Below are 17,244 nucleotides of genomic sequence, written 5' to 3'. Positions count from 1 at the left end.
AAAATCCTTTTCTGAAGTTACTAATGGGCCCTTAATGTATTTTTTTTTTTTTTTTGTATTTTATTTATTTACACGAGAGAGAGAGCATGAGCAGGGGGAGGGGCAGAAGGAAAGGGAGAAGCAGACTCCCCGCTGAGTGAGGAGCCCAATGCGGGCTCACAACCCTGAGATCACAACCTGAGCTGAAGTCAGATGCTTAACCGACTGAGCCCCCAAGTGCCCCCACCCTTAATGTCTCTTTTGAATACAACTGTACTTTGATTTACAGTATTAGAGCTGTTGCTTCTTTTTAACTGTTTCAATACTGGAGCTTCTTAAGATGAGCAGCCCTCAGGCCTGTTCTCTGACTGAGCCTCCCAAAACGCACCTTTAGCTTCTGCTTGCTGGTGGACCACAGCGAGGGGCTTGGTGAACGTCTTCTTATTCTGCATCATGGCCCAGATCATCGACGCGTCCAGGGAGGCGCAGGCTTCATCTGGAGGCACACACTGCGGAGAGGCAGAGCAAAGCAGGGTCAGGGGTCACTCTGAAGAGCCTGCCCCAGCTCAGCCTCCACAGTGGTCCTGCGCCCCTTATCAGACAGCTCACAGCTGTTTACCACTGAAAAACAGGAGATCTGGGTGTTTTCCAAAGAACCATAAATAATCTGGGAGATAGAGTGGCAGACCCAGGATCGTCTCAGCTGAGCTTGAAGATGCAAATATCACTGGATGGCTTATAAACACTGCCTTTCTTCCCCATCTTCCCACAAAACAACTACAGGTTTTAGTGTTATTTAGTCTGAAAAGTAAAGAAACTATACAATGAGTGTTGGCCCTTCACCAAGCTGGCTTCCCATAAATGGTTCCTGTTTGTGATTTGTGATTGTGGGAAACTTCATGTGCTGCATTATGAAAGTGACAGATTTTACATTTGTTGTCCAAAAAGATAATCATGTTGTCCAGTTTGTTTGATTTTTTAAATCCTGTTATAGGCTCATTCAAAATGAAGCTTTCCAGGGTTGTCTGCGACAGCGTTCCAACCTGGAGCCCTGGGGGGTTGTACCCAGGTGTGGGGACCGTGAGATTGGCTGCTTCCAGTTATTTTCAGGCCCCAAACTTAGAATTAGCATGCCCAAGCCCAGTATACCTGTTTTTAGAAAGTGTGATCACACTCCAGTACCTTTTTCTTTAAAGTAACTTTAGTTCCTTGTCTACGCTCATCAATAGGTGAAACTCTAATGTACATGACATCTACTTGCTTTTGTTAGGAAATACATTGATCCTCTAAAAAGTCTACAGCAAGCCATGCCCCAAAGCTAACAGATTTCCAATCACAAAAGAGCAAAGTCTTTTGACTTGTCATTGCTGCTCTGAGCAACACATTGTAAGAAGACAACTCCATCCTCTCCCTCAAAACCCAGAGAAAGGCCTTTACAACAAGCCTCTTAGGGAAACAACAGATTGTCTGTGGAAAGGCCTCATTATTGAAAAGATTCGCATTTTAGGAAAAGTCTTCTTACTGTCCTATTAGTTCTTCAGTTAAGTAAGGGTCAACGACTGAACATCCAACTCACGGCTCGACCCTGGACAGGAGACTCAACTTCTGCCTTAGTTTCATCAGCTAAGGGCAGGGCTGGACTCAATGGTCTTTGAGCACTCCTCCTAGAAAGATTCTTTGGCTCTGTCTATCGTCTGAGAAGTCACCCGAACTGTGGAATTATTAACTACAAGCAGTAAACACGAAGACAGTGGTAACAGCTCCTCTGAAGCCACTGCTCTATAAATGGACTGTTGTCAAATCTACGGTCTCCTTTGCTGCTCTTATTTAGGGTCATATCCCATGTCATCCACTGGGACTTAGCGCTCTCCTAGAATGTTATGGAGATCCATAGAATATTAGGATTCTAATCCTAGAATATTAGGATTAATTTTCACACACTAACATGCTACGGATGGTGCCGGGACAGGCTCAGAGAGAGGTAGCAACCAAGCCATCAGTAAAGACCCCTAGTAACTGCCAGGCCTCCCCCCCCTAGATCCCTAGCTCCTGAAAGTCATCCTCTGGCTGCAGGGAGCAGCTGTGTCTCACAGCCAAGCATTACGTTTCCCCATGACTCGCTACCACAGGCCACTAATGGCCACGGGAAGGCCTACAAGACTAAGGCATTACAATGCTTCCAAAAGCAACCTAAAGAACATAGTCTGAATCATCTTATACATTCATGCTCTCAAATGATTATGATCAGATTTGCTACATTTTCTTATGTCGTATAAAATTGTCTTTGGTGTTGTCAGAGAGACAGATGCTCAGGGGCATATGACAGCGTAAAGCATTCAGACCGGCGGGACTCTATCCAATAACGTAATTTTTCCTCCTCCCACTGCACCTCTGTCTTACGACCTATATTAAGAGAGAATTCCACACATACATTTAATGATACTGCTCAATCATTAGTTTCAGACACTGACAGGTGACTACAAAAGTGTTGTAAGTCAGCTGACACTGTGAGATAATTACATAAGAAATGCACGTACGGAATTATAAATAATCATCGCAGATCGCAGAACAAAACTATGGCAGAAGACCTTTCTTGCACAAGGCCAAACTAATGAGGTATTGTCATTAACCTTGCATATCCCCCCCCCCCCAGCCATTGCAACAAGGTCAAAGTGTTCTGATTTCTGTTGTGGCAACAGAATGTACTGGGTTCAATATGGGGAGGGATATGAGGCAAACATGAAAAACCAATACGAAGCTGAGAAAAATTAAAATATGTGTTAGTTTCCCTTAGAAGTCCTCCTGAGACAAGTCAACCTTATAATTCACACAGAGAAGGTCAAAAAACAATTGCAATACAAGTCTCAGCGGGACCTGGAAAAATTAATCCTCACACTGAACTTGTCCTTTCGGCTCTCTGTCCTTTTGGCACCGCACACTATCTGAATTGCAAAGATAAAGCCAGACCTCTCCCTCAATGGAAAACAGTCTTGATTTATCATTTGTAAGATACTACACTAAGTAGCATGCACGGAAAAAAAAAGTCATACTGTCAGGATTTATTCTCTAAAACTCCATACAACTCACGGTTCCCGCTAACACAGACTTTATTACTTCAACTGGGCAGTTCCCAAACCAAAAACCTCAACCTGCAATAACTCGTGATTAAAATTCTCCGGTAGGTCATTGCCTCACCTAAAAATGTCGAAATAACACAGAGATGGATGAAGGCCTGCTAACCTTAGGTAACTCTGGGGGGTCTTTTTCCTTCTTGGTGCACAATGTGAGCTCACATTGTAGAAAGAGCAGTGAGGTGTTGAAAATGGACTTAAACACAAAGCTGAATCGCTTCTTGTCCATCTCAGCTTGTGGGATAGGAAAGTGCACCCTCTTGGGACTGTAAAATTTCACAGATTCGTCTTTAGGACAAATGTTTTCAATGATGGTGTAATCAGACATCCTATCAGGGTTTGAATATGGAGAGATAAAGCACGTTTGGATGGCAAATCCCAATTCTTGGTCAGCCTTAGTAACAGACACCTAGAAGAGAACAGAAAGATCGATCAGAACTAAGTTGGCATCTCACTTTTACTTTAGGCACAAGGGTAACATATTAACATGTTGCTTCTGATGAGGGACATTGCTTTATTTTCATAACATACTTGTATAGTCTTCTAATTACAAAAGTGATATATACTCATTGAAAAAAGATGTTTTCCATCTAAACTGGGTATGGATGATGACAGTGAATTATTTAGTTCAAATGCCACTCTGGAAGATTCCAATATAAGATGAGTAAGTCTCTTCAACCTCCCATTAAGTCCTCTGGGAGATAAAAATAAAGGGATAAAGAAAGGGGGGGTAATCAGGAGGGGGAATGAAGCATGAGAGACTATGGACTCTGAGAAACAAACTGAGGGCTTCAGAGGGGAGGGGGGTCGGGGAATGGGAAAGGCTGGTGATGGGTAGTAAGGAGGGCACGTATTGCATGGTGCACTGGGTGTTATACGCAATTAATGAATCATGGAACTTTACATCAGAAACCAGGGATGTACTGTATGGTGACTAATATAATATAATAAAAAAACATTAAAATAAAAAAAATAAATAAAAAAATTAAAAGCATAGCATGCATCTAAAGTGGACTTTCCAAAATAAACAAAACATCAACAGGCAAAGCCCCTACCATCATAATACTGTCTCATGTCTCAATAGTGTACCACCTGTAAAGCGAGCTATTTTTCAAAACTGCTTAACAAATAAAGTACAGAGGCAGAATCTATTTAACCTACGCAGAGAGGCCTGACCTTGTAAACTGCCGCAAGTCAGAATGAGCCTCAAACACTGCAGTAAAAGCCACAGATTCATCTCAAGTCCTGCTTCATAGCGAGCGGCAGAGCTGGCCTACGGGGTTTGGTGTCAGGGACCGTGCAATCTGGTGGCGATCACAAGCCTGGCAAAGTGTCCTAGCTGCTCACAGGTCCAAATCAGGCCTTGCCAAGTACTCTCCCTTCGCTCTTTAAGCCCAAGGGTATTTTAAGGGAAATCTAATCTGGAAATGTTTCCAACTCATTATACTTCCCTCTTACAAAACATTTGTATGGGCTATGTCCAAACCTTGTTAAGGTTCTTTTCTTTAGAAACAGGAAGTGGTGTTTGGCCAAGTATAAACAGAATTCAAACCTCAACTATCCTGAACTCAGCTAAAATCCCCAGACCAGAGTGGATTCTCCATTTGGTGACACATGGATCGCTGCGTGAACTGCCTTTCCCCTCATGCCTCATTCCTTGACTAAACTTAGGATCAAAATAAACTTAAACACTTTAGAAATAAAGTTAGTCCTTAACCATAAGCCAATAGCCCCAGAATCCTTTCAAAAGGCGTGGAGATATAAACACACTTTCCATTCTGAGAACCCAGGGGAAACCCCTGACATTGCATGGGGCTCTGAGGACATAGCACTATTTTGAAAGGTCCCTCCGTGGTTAAATATAAGACATTCAGCAGCGAAGATGATTGTCATCATGTCACTTTGTGGTGCCTTAAAGCTCAATCCCTCTGAACAATCTTGTGAGATAAATAGTTTCATCTCCGTTTGACAAATGGAGGAAAAAATGAACATACAGGATAGACGAAACGTTCAAAACCCTACCCCAGAAGCACTGGTTAAAACCAAGCCTTGAACCCAGGTCTTCCGACCTCAAGCCCATTTTGTCTTTACTATTTCACTGTAGCAACAGGGTTGATTCAACCAAACCCACGATGTGGCCTTGGGAGAACACCTGGTGAGAAATCTTTCTAGGAAGTAGTGTTTGGGAGTCTGTAAATAGTCACACATCATTATTTTGCCAATATTTCTGAAAAATAAGATATTTTATCTGGGGAAGATGGCAATTTACATATATCCTGTTACTAAAAAGTGCCCTTTAACATGAACTCAGAACCCATAATCCAAAAATGTAGACAGAAGGAGAAATGCAAATCTTTTCTCAACTCTCCAAGAAAGTATGTAATGGTAGAAACACTAAGGTATCCCAAAAAGTTGTCTTAGAGGGAAAGACATTATCAGCAAGTCTTTTACTCTAAAATGGCCTGGGGGGTGCGGTGGGCACAGTCGGTTAGGTGGCTGACTCTTGGTTCTTGTTCAGGTCGTGATCTCAGGGTCGTGAGATCGAACCCTGCATCGGATTCTACACTGAGCGTGGAGCCTGCTTGGATTCTCCTCCCTCTTCCTCTGCTCCTCCCCCACGCAGATAAATAAATAAATCTTGTAAAAAAATAAAATAGCCTGGAAATGAGTTGTAGAAGGACTACAGGTCTCAGAGGCAGACAAGCTCCAGGAAATCACGTGGCTCGTGCCCTGTGAACTCTGAGCCTCAGTTTCCTCCCATACAAAAGAAGGGCACCAATACCTACTAGAAACTGTTATTGTGAGGATCTGTAAAGTCACAATTACATGCAAACAACACTGTTCCCAGCTGTACAGCTGTAATTAGTAGTCCTATTCTAGATTTAAATTTGGGGGGTTACAAACAGGTCTTTTAAATGCCCCAAGACAAATGAACTAAGAGAAGAGCTGTCATTATGTGACCAACTATCACCCAGAGATGACCAAAGACCAGGTGGCAAAATCAATAACGTCTTGAATTGAAGGAAAGGATATGGTCTATAAGGAACAGGATTCTGGGGGTGTGATAAAGATGGCAGGGAGAAGAAACCTGGAAATAGTTCTTCAGACCAAGCCAATGATTCAGTGAGTTTTATTTTTTTAAATAAAAAAATTTTCTTACCAGCGTTGGACTCAAAATAGAAACAAAGACTAAGTGTGGCTGCTACCTTATTTTGCAAAATATTTACAGATTCTCTATTTTAGGTGGTTTTAAGCAACTTTAAAATATAGCTGTTTAAAACATACATCACCCTCCTCAAATTCTCAATACACTTGATATTTAAAATGGTAGCAAAAAGATTCAGTCCATTTCTTTTTCATCATTTGACAATGTCTTTGACTAAATTCATCTATGAAAAATACAGATGATAAGTGAAAAGATACAAATGTGAAAATAAGGGGAAAAAAATTTCAAGTAGGGCTGCACTGGGTGGACAGGAAAGAAAAAACAAAACACCCAGGGTAGGATACAGGAGGAAGACTGGTCAGTGATTAGCATTAAGCAGCAAAGCCATAAATTAGCAGAGCCAGGTACACATTTGGAACAGAACAAACTGCAGTTAAGCAGGGCCCCGAAAATTCAGGGCACGATAGAGCGTCACTGCCCAAATGCACACCATATGGATTGTGCAGCCAGAAATGCAAGAAGGAAATAATTATCTTGGATAAGAAGAGATCTATAATTAGCAACAGCATGTAGAAAGCAGTATATTTTCCCCAGTGGAGAAAGAAGGTATACCCCCAAAGAAAGAGAAGACCTCTCGAAACAGGGAATCAAAAAAGAGGAGAGATCCAGGAAAATGTCTAGAGCCAGTGGGCTCTATCCCAGAATTTGAACAAATGTGAGAGTTATTTATCTTTCTGAAACAGAAATATGTGCTCTGAAGTCACTTTCAACATATGTAAGTATCCCATTTCGACCCCGTAAGCTTCTCACTCCTCCCACAGTGAAGTAGAACACCAGCTTGCAGTTTAACCACAAAACTAGAAGACCAACAGATGTCCTGGGGCCATAAAGGTATTCATTTTTTTCTAGAATCTAATCTGAACCTGGATATTTGCACTGCTAAGAGGTCACATTTTCTCCTCTTTAAAAATGGCACTTTGAGGGGCGCCTGGGTGGCTCAGTCGTTAAGCGTCTGCCTTCGGCTCAGGTCATGATCCCAGGGTTCTGGGATCAAGCCCCGCATCAGGCTCCCTGCTCCGCTGGGAGCCTGCTTCTTCCTCTCCCATTCCTCCTGCTGTGTTCCCTCTCTCACTGGCTGTCCTCTCCCTGTCAAATTAATAAATAAATAAAATCTTAACAATAAATAAATAAATAAATAAAAAATAAAAAATAAATGGCACTTTGAGGATAACTCATGGTAGCATCTAGTGGGTCACACTGTGGACTCTCAAGCCAGACAACCTGAGTATGGACCCTACTCTTAACTCCATTAGTTACTAACTGTGTGATCTTAGACAAGTTTGTGCCTCAATTTCCTCATCCCTAAAATGGGTACATCAATAGTCTTGGTCTCAGGGTCCCTGGCTCAGTTGGTTAAGCATCTGCCTTCGGCTCGGGTCATGACCCCAAGGGTCCTGATATTGAGTCCTGTTTCTCCCTCTCCTGCTCCCCACTGCTTGTGCTCTCTCTCTCTGTCAAATAGATACATAAAATCTTTAAAAAAATAAATTAGTCTTGTCTCATCAGACTGCTTTGAAGAGTAAATTACTACAATAATTATAACCAAGTTTGGCACAAAATAAATCTGCAACGAATGTTAGCTGTTATTATTTCATTATTACTACCACTATCTAATACCTTCATAGTTATTCCACAGACTTATGCTACGCATAATCACTACTGTTATGTATATGAAACAGTTTAATACATTTATAGATACATTTAGATAATGATCTAAAAAAAACCCCTCAATCTTCATGAGAGAGGGCAGCACGCAGCATTTCACTGAAGTGTGTTCAATTTAAAAGATACTGTGTGAAGTAGTGTGAAATATTCCTGGTTAACTCTGACACTGCAACTACTGAACCCCTCTTCCAAAAATGCTAAGGACAAGCAAGAATGGGGCTCTATTAGAATTTGCAGCACCGATTTTTAAAAAGCATTCATCTTGTAAAACACTCTCCCCACATAGCAAATCCTACAATGTCTTACTTTGGTCAGAAATCAACCTGGATGCATTTTCTGAGCCAAGCCCTCACCCAGAGCTGCTCAAGGGCCGCGGGGAAGAACACGATGAGGTCTTCTGCTGCAGGGGCCTTGGCTCTGCCCCAGGAGCTACAACAATTCCGCCCTAACCTAAAAGCCCAAGGCTAATGTCCAGGTCTCATACCTCAACATAAATGTGTCCGTTCTCTGCCACGGAGAAGACCCCCTGAGACGGCACAAGAAAGAGGTCAGTGTTGTAGAGCTCCATGTTGAAAGTGATGTTTCCATTGGGTAGGTCCTGGAAGCTACTGGGATTCCCCACCTGCCTCAGGCTGCAATTAAACTGGGGAAAGCAAACAAAGCAAACAGAGATAAATCACAGTCAAATGAAGAATGAAGACCCTGGAACTTGGTAAGCTTTGGTCTTTAACACCCATTTTCCCCTCCATCGTTCCTAACTAAAGCCAATCAAAAAGACCACATTCTCACAAACTACGTGCTGCAAACAAACACGTACCAGCACAATTTCAGGTCGGCTGAAGAAGGAGGTATCTCCTTCATCCGCATCTCCTGGAAATCCATTATCGCCTGACTCTAAATCTTCATAACCATCTGGCCAGCCACTACTATCTCCAGGCGATGGAACCTGTATCACAATCTAAAAGGCAAAGAAAGCGCAGACAATGTCGTTAAGACACATGATTTGATTCTACGTCACATAAACACCCATGTAATAATGCAGATGCAAACTGAAAATCTCAACTTAAAAAAAAAAAAACTCCAAGTCTTCTTAGGATTTTACCTTCAAAGAGATTAAAAATAAAGAGAAACCCAACATACGTTCAAATTAAGACTTGAACTAAAATATGCATTTTTCCTCGTGAAAAAATAAGACTTGTCTCAAACAGTGGGAAAACACTAGGCACTGAAATAGGGCTGAATGGGGTTGTCAGTCAGTCTACACGGTAGGGGAGGAGGGCTTCTCTTTACATCAAAAATTCTAAGAAATACTAAGAGCAGAATAAGGCAAAGAGCTTTTCTTATTTGTGCCCATCAAGATTTGTATAAAGTTTGAGTTGGAAACAAAGTACCTAATGTTTACTATTGAGCCAGTCCCCTCATCTTCTCTCTGTACTCCTCTATCTTTCCCTCATTTCCTCCCCCATATCTTTGCGGATGGTGTACAGATGCAGGAAAGAATCTTGTTTTTATCTATGACAATCTATCTTAATGTTAGTTGAGATGACTATTCCTAGGTTAGCTCTAGGTAACATGAAAAATTCACCTGAGGACCATGACTCCATAAATAAAATCCTAATTTTTTTGCATTTAGAGAATAGTCACATTTTTTGTTTGGTTTTGTTTCATGGGCTTAGATTTTTTAATATGGTGCAAAACAAAAATATATCATAAGTCAGGAAATTGCTACAAACAGTTATAATTGGAACAGCTACAATATTCACTGTAGGGAACAGCATGGGAAGAGAATGTAGGAAAACCACCTCTCCATTCTTTACAAGTTCCGCAGAAGGAAGTATTGATGGAATTGAAGCCAAGTACCTAGGACACTGCTCACCCTCCGTATCATCACCATCATCATCATCACACACACACACACACACACACACACACACACAGAGGAGGAAAGGGATTTTAAGGGCTTAATATGCCCTTCTCTTCTGAGGCAAATGGTACTTTTTTTAAATTGGCATTAATTTAGTCATAAATTTAAAATTCCAAAATCAAGTATATCAGTAATATATGCCATCCTTTATATCTGGAAAAATTGGATAATGTAAGAAAATTAGTGTCAGAATTGGCAGGTGTTTACCATAGACGTCAAAGGTTAATAAATTATTCCAGTAACAAAGGGAGATTAGCTGGGCCAGCCTGGTGTAGGGGAAAAATTAGTGGATGAGAGGTCAGGAAGCTAGATTCAGTCCTGGCTCTGCCATTAACTAGTTTTTCAAATCTAAACAAGTCTCTTAACTCCCAGGAGTTCAATTTCCTCACCTGTGAAGTGAGGAAGCTGAATGAGATCATCTTAAGGCTCTTTCCAGCTCAAACACTCTAAGTCTGAAGAGTAATAAAATTGGGCCCATAAGAGAGCCAGTGCCTACGTGAGCCACACTGACAGAGCGCCTGACCTCCAGTCTTTCTTCTGGATGGGTCAAGTGCATCTACCGAAGGGCAGCGGGACAGACATGAAGGACAGTCGCACCCTCCCTGTCCCATGCCAAAGCTGAACTTGGGGATTTTTGAGCCTTACTTTTACCATTAAAAGTATAACCCGAACGGCAAAATTAACATGATGAAGTGCTTTTGAAACTCCATGTTTCAAATTATTTTAATATTCAGTGCCTAGTGTGTATTTCTGCAAGAATAGGCTTAATCTGAAGAAAGAAGATTTAGATGAATGAGCTGACAAGAATGGTTTCTGAAAAGTGTACGTTAGCTATTGCAGCAGATTATCATCAGGGGGAGTCTGCGCAATTTCCCTCTGGGTAACGTCAAAAGTAGGAGATTTGCTTCAATTTACAATCTTTCTCAGAGGTGGAGAGAGACTTAATTTCTTGAGGGCGCTTTTCGGTTTTCTCTTGGTTCTTTGGTTCATGAGGAAGGGAGAAGTCCTCCCACCTCTGGACAAGAGGCAAATGAGGCCACAGAGATCACGGAGCTGGTCAGCTCAGTTGTGTAGACTCAGGGTCAAAGTACATGCCATCTTGTTGAGAACTGACGCTTGGCTTTGTTTAGCCTGGGGTACATGCCCCTGCTCAAGATCATAGAAACTTTAAGGCTAATTTTAAGGTAACACCCAGCAAGGCTCTGGCAAAGGGCCAAGCTTTGTTTTGGAGAACACTCACGGAGTTATAGTAAACCACACCATCTGGGGCTGACCGCCGGTGCCGAGTACCACAGCCATTCAGGGGAGACTCCAAAATGAAGTGGGTGCCATTCATCTTGGCCTTGCAGGTAGGATCCAACAGAGTGAGCTCCATCCCTGAGTAGCTGTTGGCCTGAAACAACCACCACCAAAGATGTAAAGGGGGGGCCCACAGGCAGATCTGCAGCACACAGGGAGCACGTGTTGCCCAGTCCTCCCATATAGTATTGGTTGCTGGAGGCCTGCATTTCCCCTCCCCATTTACCTCCTCCCAACCTACCAAGGATTGTGTTTGTTGGCCTTGGAAATTCAAAACCAAAATATTGACACAAGAAGATCTGGAACCCCCCTCAACTGAGAACAACAGGACCCGAGTGAGAATCACAGCCAAGGGGAAGTGAGTCCATCCAACTGAGAAAACAGTATCAAGTCCCCAGAGCTCAAAAGTGAAAGAGCGAGAAGGAAATAACTCACACACACTGGGGCAAGATGGGAAAGGAGGTGGCTTTCTCTTCTCTAAGAAATTATACTGACCTGAAAAGAATCTTTTTCTACAGCTACGATCATCTTCTCGTTGTCACATTTGACTGACAGGGCAACCTCCACGTTCCCTTGCACCTCCTCGGGCTCTCCCAGATCAGGAAACAGTCGTATGCTGGGGATGACAGGGTCCTTTGGCCGGGGGATCCCTTCTTCTCCCCCTTTCTTCTGGCCTCTCCTGGAGATATCGGGGAAAGGAAAGGGGAAACCTCCATTTCGGCTTCCCCCTCCTCGGATGGCTGGGTTCTCCAGGGCAGGCAGGGCGACAGGGTCCAGCAAGATCCGTAGCTCAGGAGGGATGGTATGGACTTCCTCATCTCTCATCTCCTCTGGTGGTGACAGAAGAAGGCAAACCATCATCAGTGTGTGTTGCCAGGCCACAGTCATCATCATTAGAAGGAAGAACAAGAACTATTACAGAACGGGCGTGTGTAAAATTACTCTTCACAAGCAATTTGTGAAGGAGACGGGGATCTGGAAGCCTAAATCCTAGTCCTGGTGTTCTTTCTAACTGACTGAGTGGCTTTGGGCCAAAGGCTTAGTTCTCTGTGTCTTGGTTTTCTAATTTTTAAAATTGAGGTTGGATTAGATCAGTAGTTCTCTACTTTGGCTGCATATTAAAATCATTTGGGGAATTGAAAAAAACTCCCTATACCCAGGCTGTACCCCAGGTCAAATAAAAATCAGACTCTCTGTGGAGTGGTACCTAATCATTAATATGTTTAAAGCTCTCTGTATGGTTCCAATGCACACCCAAGTTTGAGAACCACTAGATTAGATAACTTCTAAGGCTTGACAAGCTATACAAATCTATGGTTTGATTGATACAAATCAAGTGCCACTGAAATACCTCCCTTGAATCTAGAGATTCTTTAGAATAATTTCTCTAAGGATTTCCTGAAACAATATTGGCATTTTAAAATTATTCGCTACCTCCTTTCTGCCTGCTAAATTCCAACAGCTTTCTAGGCATCCTGGCCTTTGAGAACCTAGTCCTGAAAAGAAAAAGCTGCTTAGGCATCCTATTCCTTCAAAGGGAGAGACGTATTTCCATATAATTAATGCTCAGTGTTCTGTCCTATTTTCAACAATTTAGGGAAGAAAAATTTTCCCAGTGTTGTCTATATCCAGTCTCAAAGCCAATGCTTGAGGTCAGACCACCTCAGTGGGAGCCGGAAGTGAAGATAACCAGAGGACATGAACTCTCCTCCAATGCTACCTTTTGGAAAAAGATGGCACAGCCTTATGGATTCAAAAGAAATCAGAGCTTTGGAAGGTTTTTAATTTGTATGTTGACAGAAACCTTCACAAGGCAGGTAGGGCCTATTTTTCTCCCATATTACTGAGGTGGAACCTGAGGCTCAAAGGTTAAGCAACTTCCCCCTCAAACGGTGAATAAATGGCCAGTACTCACCCTTGGTAGCGGTACCACTGGGGTAAGGAACAGGTCTGGGGATCAGAAAACTTGGGATTTGAATCTCGCTAGCTATAAGGCTCTGGAAAAACCTCAAGAACCTGTTACTATTCCACTTTCTGCTCCATATCCAACTGGGTAAGAACTCCTGTGTTCCCTCTGGGTGAGAGTGAGAAAGTGCCTGGTGACTACTGTCCTGCAAGATACAGCCTGACCTAGGACTTCTCCCCTGTGGCAGGAGCAGCTGTACCTTGGCTATAAGTGATTAGCAGGCACTTCCGAGAGAAGAATCCAGGCTAATTTGTTCTTCATGTAATCACAGTGAATTATGTCATCTACAACGACAGTTCTTCAACATGCAATCAACTCTGTTATTGAAAAATCTGTACCAAAGATTATTTCCTCAAAACAATCTATCACAATTCTAGATAACCTTAAGCTTTATAGTAAAATGTAGTCAAACGAATCATCAAAATTTACAACAGAACAGCAGCACCATATAAGTTGAAAAGAGAGTTTCTCATTGGAAAGCCTCAACTGGTGGATATTTTTACTTACCACTGTTTTCAAGCCGAAGATGAAATCTATTAGCCACCGGAGCCACTGTATATGATGTTACTGGACTATAGCCATTGTCCAAAGCCCACTTGACCAGATTCTCTTGGGTTGAAGGAATGTCATCTCTTATTGATTTGGTCATTATCATGGATCTTTCACTCTCTTTCCCAAAGCCTATACTGTTAGGAGCCTGAAGATAACAGCAAAATTTCACTCATGAGTCTAAAACTAAATAGTGCCTTAAATAAGAATTAAATATCAGATTCTACATTGTAGATGAAGGAAGTATTTATTCTTTTGATCCCTATTTTCCTTGGGCTAAGGATACTGACGTGAAAATCTTTAATAGCAGTTTACGGGAAATCTATTCATGCTGTTTGATCATAGCACTGAGTTGCTTATATTGATAAAAATAACCCCATGATCACTAAGTAGCCATATACGAAGTACACCTAGTATGTTACTAGAGTTAATGTTTAAATTATATACACATACATACCAAACTTTCCCTTATCTTTACTTAAAATGATGTATAAAGTATACAGATGGGCATGTTACACTGCCAAAAATATGTCCATGCTTCTATCTCCTGTACCCTAGATTTAAATGAAAGAAGGCACAACCTAGTTACCTCCCTGTGGAGACAAGCTCATCTTTGTAGACTATTAAATTCCATATGGTGAAACAGCCAGTGTGGATATTTCAGTTATAATTTATGATCAATTTAGTGATCCTGTCATTGTATTTGTCAATTTTATTAACTGAATATGCTTAGATTTTATGTTTTAAATATGTTTAATTTGGGTTACTGTCCCTCTAAGAACCAATATTTTATCCAGCAACACAAGCTGACTTTCACTTGGTAATTAGTCACAAAATTAAAAGGGAATGATAAAAATCCTTCCAAGAAAGGACTGAGTAACCAAGACATGGATGGGTGCATTTCCACATCACCTGGCTCCCAGGGCAGTGATCTTGTCAGATAGTGAGGGAGCTGAACGCTGCAAGGAGATACCAAAGCGAAGGCACCACATTTTCAACAACTGCTCCAACAAGGCTGGAAAGCCCTTCCAGCATGCAGATTAGACCATTTCCATGCCGTATAAAGATCACTTTAATTTCCATGCCCAATTATTTTCTCCTGCATACATGCAGCATTTTTCCCTAAATTCCCCATTTGTTTCCCATTCTGTTTGCCCCTAACATGACTAAATATTAATCCTTTCCCACTGTAAAACCATAGAAGATTCACAGGCTCTAAGTTCTCTTGGCCTCTTTGGTTGTGGGATATTGGCTGAGGACACATTTTCAATTCAAAGCTCAAAGCATCTTCCCCAGTGTATTTTTCTGTTACCCAGAGTGCTTATCTGGAACTGCCAGAGACTGGCCAGTCACAATCACGCATGCAAAGCAACCAGACAGAGCTTTAACCACATTTCGCAGCCATTTGTGGAAAACCTCTGTTTCACAGGTTTAGAATATTCTAGCTCTTACTTTGATTCAGAGAAAACACCTTAGGGGAAGGAAGGGTTAAAAAAAATTAAACTAAAATGAGGTAAAGAAGGATCCAATTAGTTCTTAAAACGTCGTTCCTTAGGCGCAGCTTCTAGCCTTTCAAAGCAACATGTCGTTTTGATTGGCTGGAGTTGCAACGCTGGCCTACATAGGACGCCTGGCCTCATCTGCCCTAGTCTTTCATGTTGTTGGACAGCTGAGAAAATACTGTATTTCCAGAACACTATCATCACAACTGCCACCTGTCTTTTTTGTACCAATAGGGAATGATTTGTTTACACCTTTCCACATTAAATCTAGGAGCTGTCAGTACAACTCATACTGATTACACCTCGGGACTTACAAGACTAGAAATCTATCTACACATTTGTTAAACAACAAGGCTTGGCAAGTTGGCTCCTTCCCAGCAATGAGCGAATCCTCACCCTGTATTTCTGGGAGCCCCCAGGCTTTTCCAAGGCTTCAGTGTAGCTACTTCAATTGGGAGTGTTCAAGGGGGCTCTCCAAATACCACCACCATGTTTCAGCCACATCTTTGTGAAGGACGATGAGCTAGGTAGAGTCCAAGCACCTCCCTCCTTACTTCCCCTCCACTGCCAAACACACACTTGCATCAGAACTGATGGTGGAGGGTGAGAGGTTGGTCAGAGATGTAATGCATATTCTCACTGGGACTAAAACAGGTCTTTTCTAAGAACAAGCTGGCTATCATCAACCTTGAAGTGCTAAGGCCATTTGAAATAGTGTAACAAAAAATTTCTAGGAAGCTTCCTCCATCTATTCTTTTATGTTTTGGAGGTTCTTCCAAAATGTGATTATGCATGGACCATAAGGGACCTGAAGAAAGAGCCAGAGCTGGGCATGGTAATGTGGACACTTCTAGTATTCTCATTCTTGTCCACGGCCCTGCTCTTTGCATCTCTTTGGACCATTCTGTCATTTGGAGGGTGCATTCTAACCCCATGTCCCACCCCCTACAAGCACACACGTGCCATTCATGTTTAATGGGATTCTTCTTTACATTTACGCCATCAAGTTCCTCATAATTCTTTTAGTAGACATTCTCTTTTTCACTTTGTTTAGAGAAGTTGCTCTTATAGACAAACTTTTGAAAAATTACTTGTGGAAGGAAGATAAACTCCTTTTTATGGCAGGCACTGTGCCAGAAGCTTTACATATGTTATTTAATTCTCCTCTAAAATATAAGGAGATGGGCATTACTATTCCCTGATTAGAGAGGGGAAACCTGAGATGCATGGAAGTAGCATGTATGGCTGAGAACCCACCATGTGCACAGTGTGGCAAGTGCTTTAGATGAAATACCCAATAGGCACCTGACAAATGTTTGTTGATTGAGTAAATGAGTGAATGAATGAATGAACTCTGCCATACCTCACAAGAACTCTCAAGGTGAGTCCTATCATCATACCTGTTTCACGGGTAAGGCTATAGACTCTGAATTTAGTTGGGTTCCCCAATATCAACTAAGAGGAATGACGATCAGAAATGGGATTTGAGGGGCGCCTGGGTGGCACAGCGGTTAAGCGTCTGCCTTCGGCTCAGGGTGTGATCCTGGCGATCTGGGATCGAGCCCCACATCAGGCTCTTCTGCTGTGAGCCTGCTTCTTCCTCTCCCACTCCCCCTGCTTGTGTTCCCTCTCTCGCTGGCTGTCTCTATCTCTGTCAAATAAATAAATAAAATCTTAAAACAAAAAAAAAAAAGAAATGGGATTTGAGGGGCGCCTGGGTGGCTCGGTCGTTAAGCGTCTGCCTTCGGCTCAGGGCATGATCCCAGGGGTCCTGGGATCGGGCCCGCATCAGGCTCCTTGCTCCGCTGGGAGCCTGCGTCTTCCTCTCCCACTCCCCCTGCTTGTGTTCCCTCTCTAGCTGGCTGTCTCTCTGTCAAATAAATAAAAATAAAATCTTAAAAAAAAAAAAAAGAAATGGGATTTGATTTCAGCCCTGTAAGGCACCAAAGCCATGTTCTTTCCACTCTACCAGGCTGTCTGTGAAGAAAATACTAGGAACAAGG

General features: G+C 42.2%; 1 protein-coding gene across 4 annotated transcripts in view; it reads right to left on the bottom strand.

Annotated features, from left to right (window-relative positions):
- The window catches only part of TGFBR3 (transforming growth factor beta receptor 3), a 220,594-nt gene that overhangs the window by 50,532 nt on the left and 152,818 nt on the right, over positions 1-17,244 (bottom strand). For all 4 annotated transcript variants that reach the window (XM_040627043.1, XM_040627044.1, XM_040627041.1 and 1 more), the window contains exons 8-14: positions 13,698-13,887; positions 11,720-12,054; positions 11,166-11,318; positions 8,819-8,959; positions 8,486-8,644; positions 3,220-3,519; positions 368-488 (exon numbers count right to left, since the gene is read on the bottom strand). In XM_040627043.1, the coding sequence (XP_040482977.1) occupies positions 368-488; positions 3,220-3,519; positions 8,486-8,644; positions 8,819-8,959; positions 11,166-11,318; positions 11,720-12,054; positions 13,698-13,887 (1,399 nt within the window). The remainder of the gene's footprint in view (positions 1-367; positions 489-3,219; positions 3,520-8,485; positions 8,645-8,818; positions 8,960-11,165; positions 11,319-11,719; positions 12,055-13,697; positions 13,888-17,244) is intronic.

This window comes from Ursus maritimus, unplaced genomic scaffold, assembly GCF_017311325.1.
Source record: "Ursus maritimus isolate PB19 unplaced genomic scaffold, ASM1731132v1 scaffold_12, whole genome shotgun sequence".
NCBI classification, from domain to species: domain Eukaryota; kingdom Metazoa; phylum Chordata; class Mammalia; order Carnivora; family Ursidae; genus Ursus; species Ursus maritimus.
Note: the sequence above shows the minus strand (reverse complement) of the source record. Positions and strands in the feature narration are given on the sequence as shown.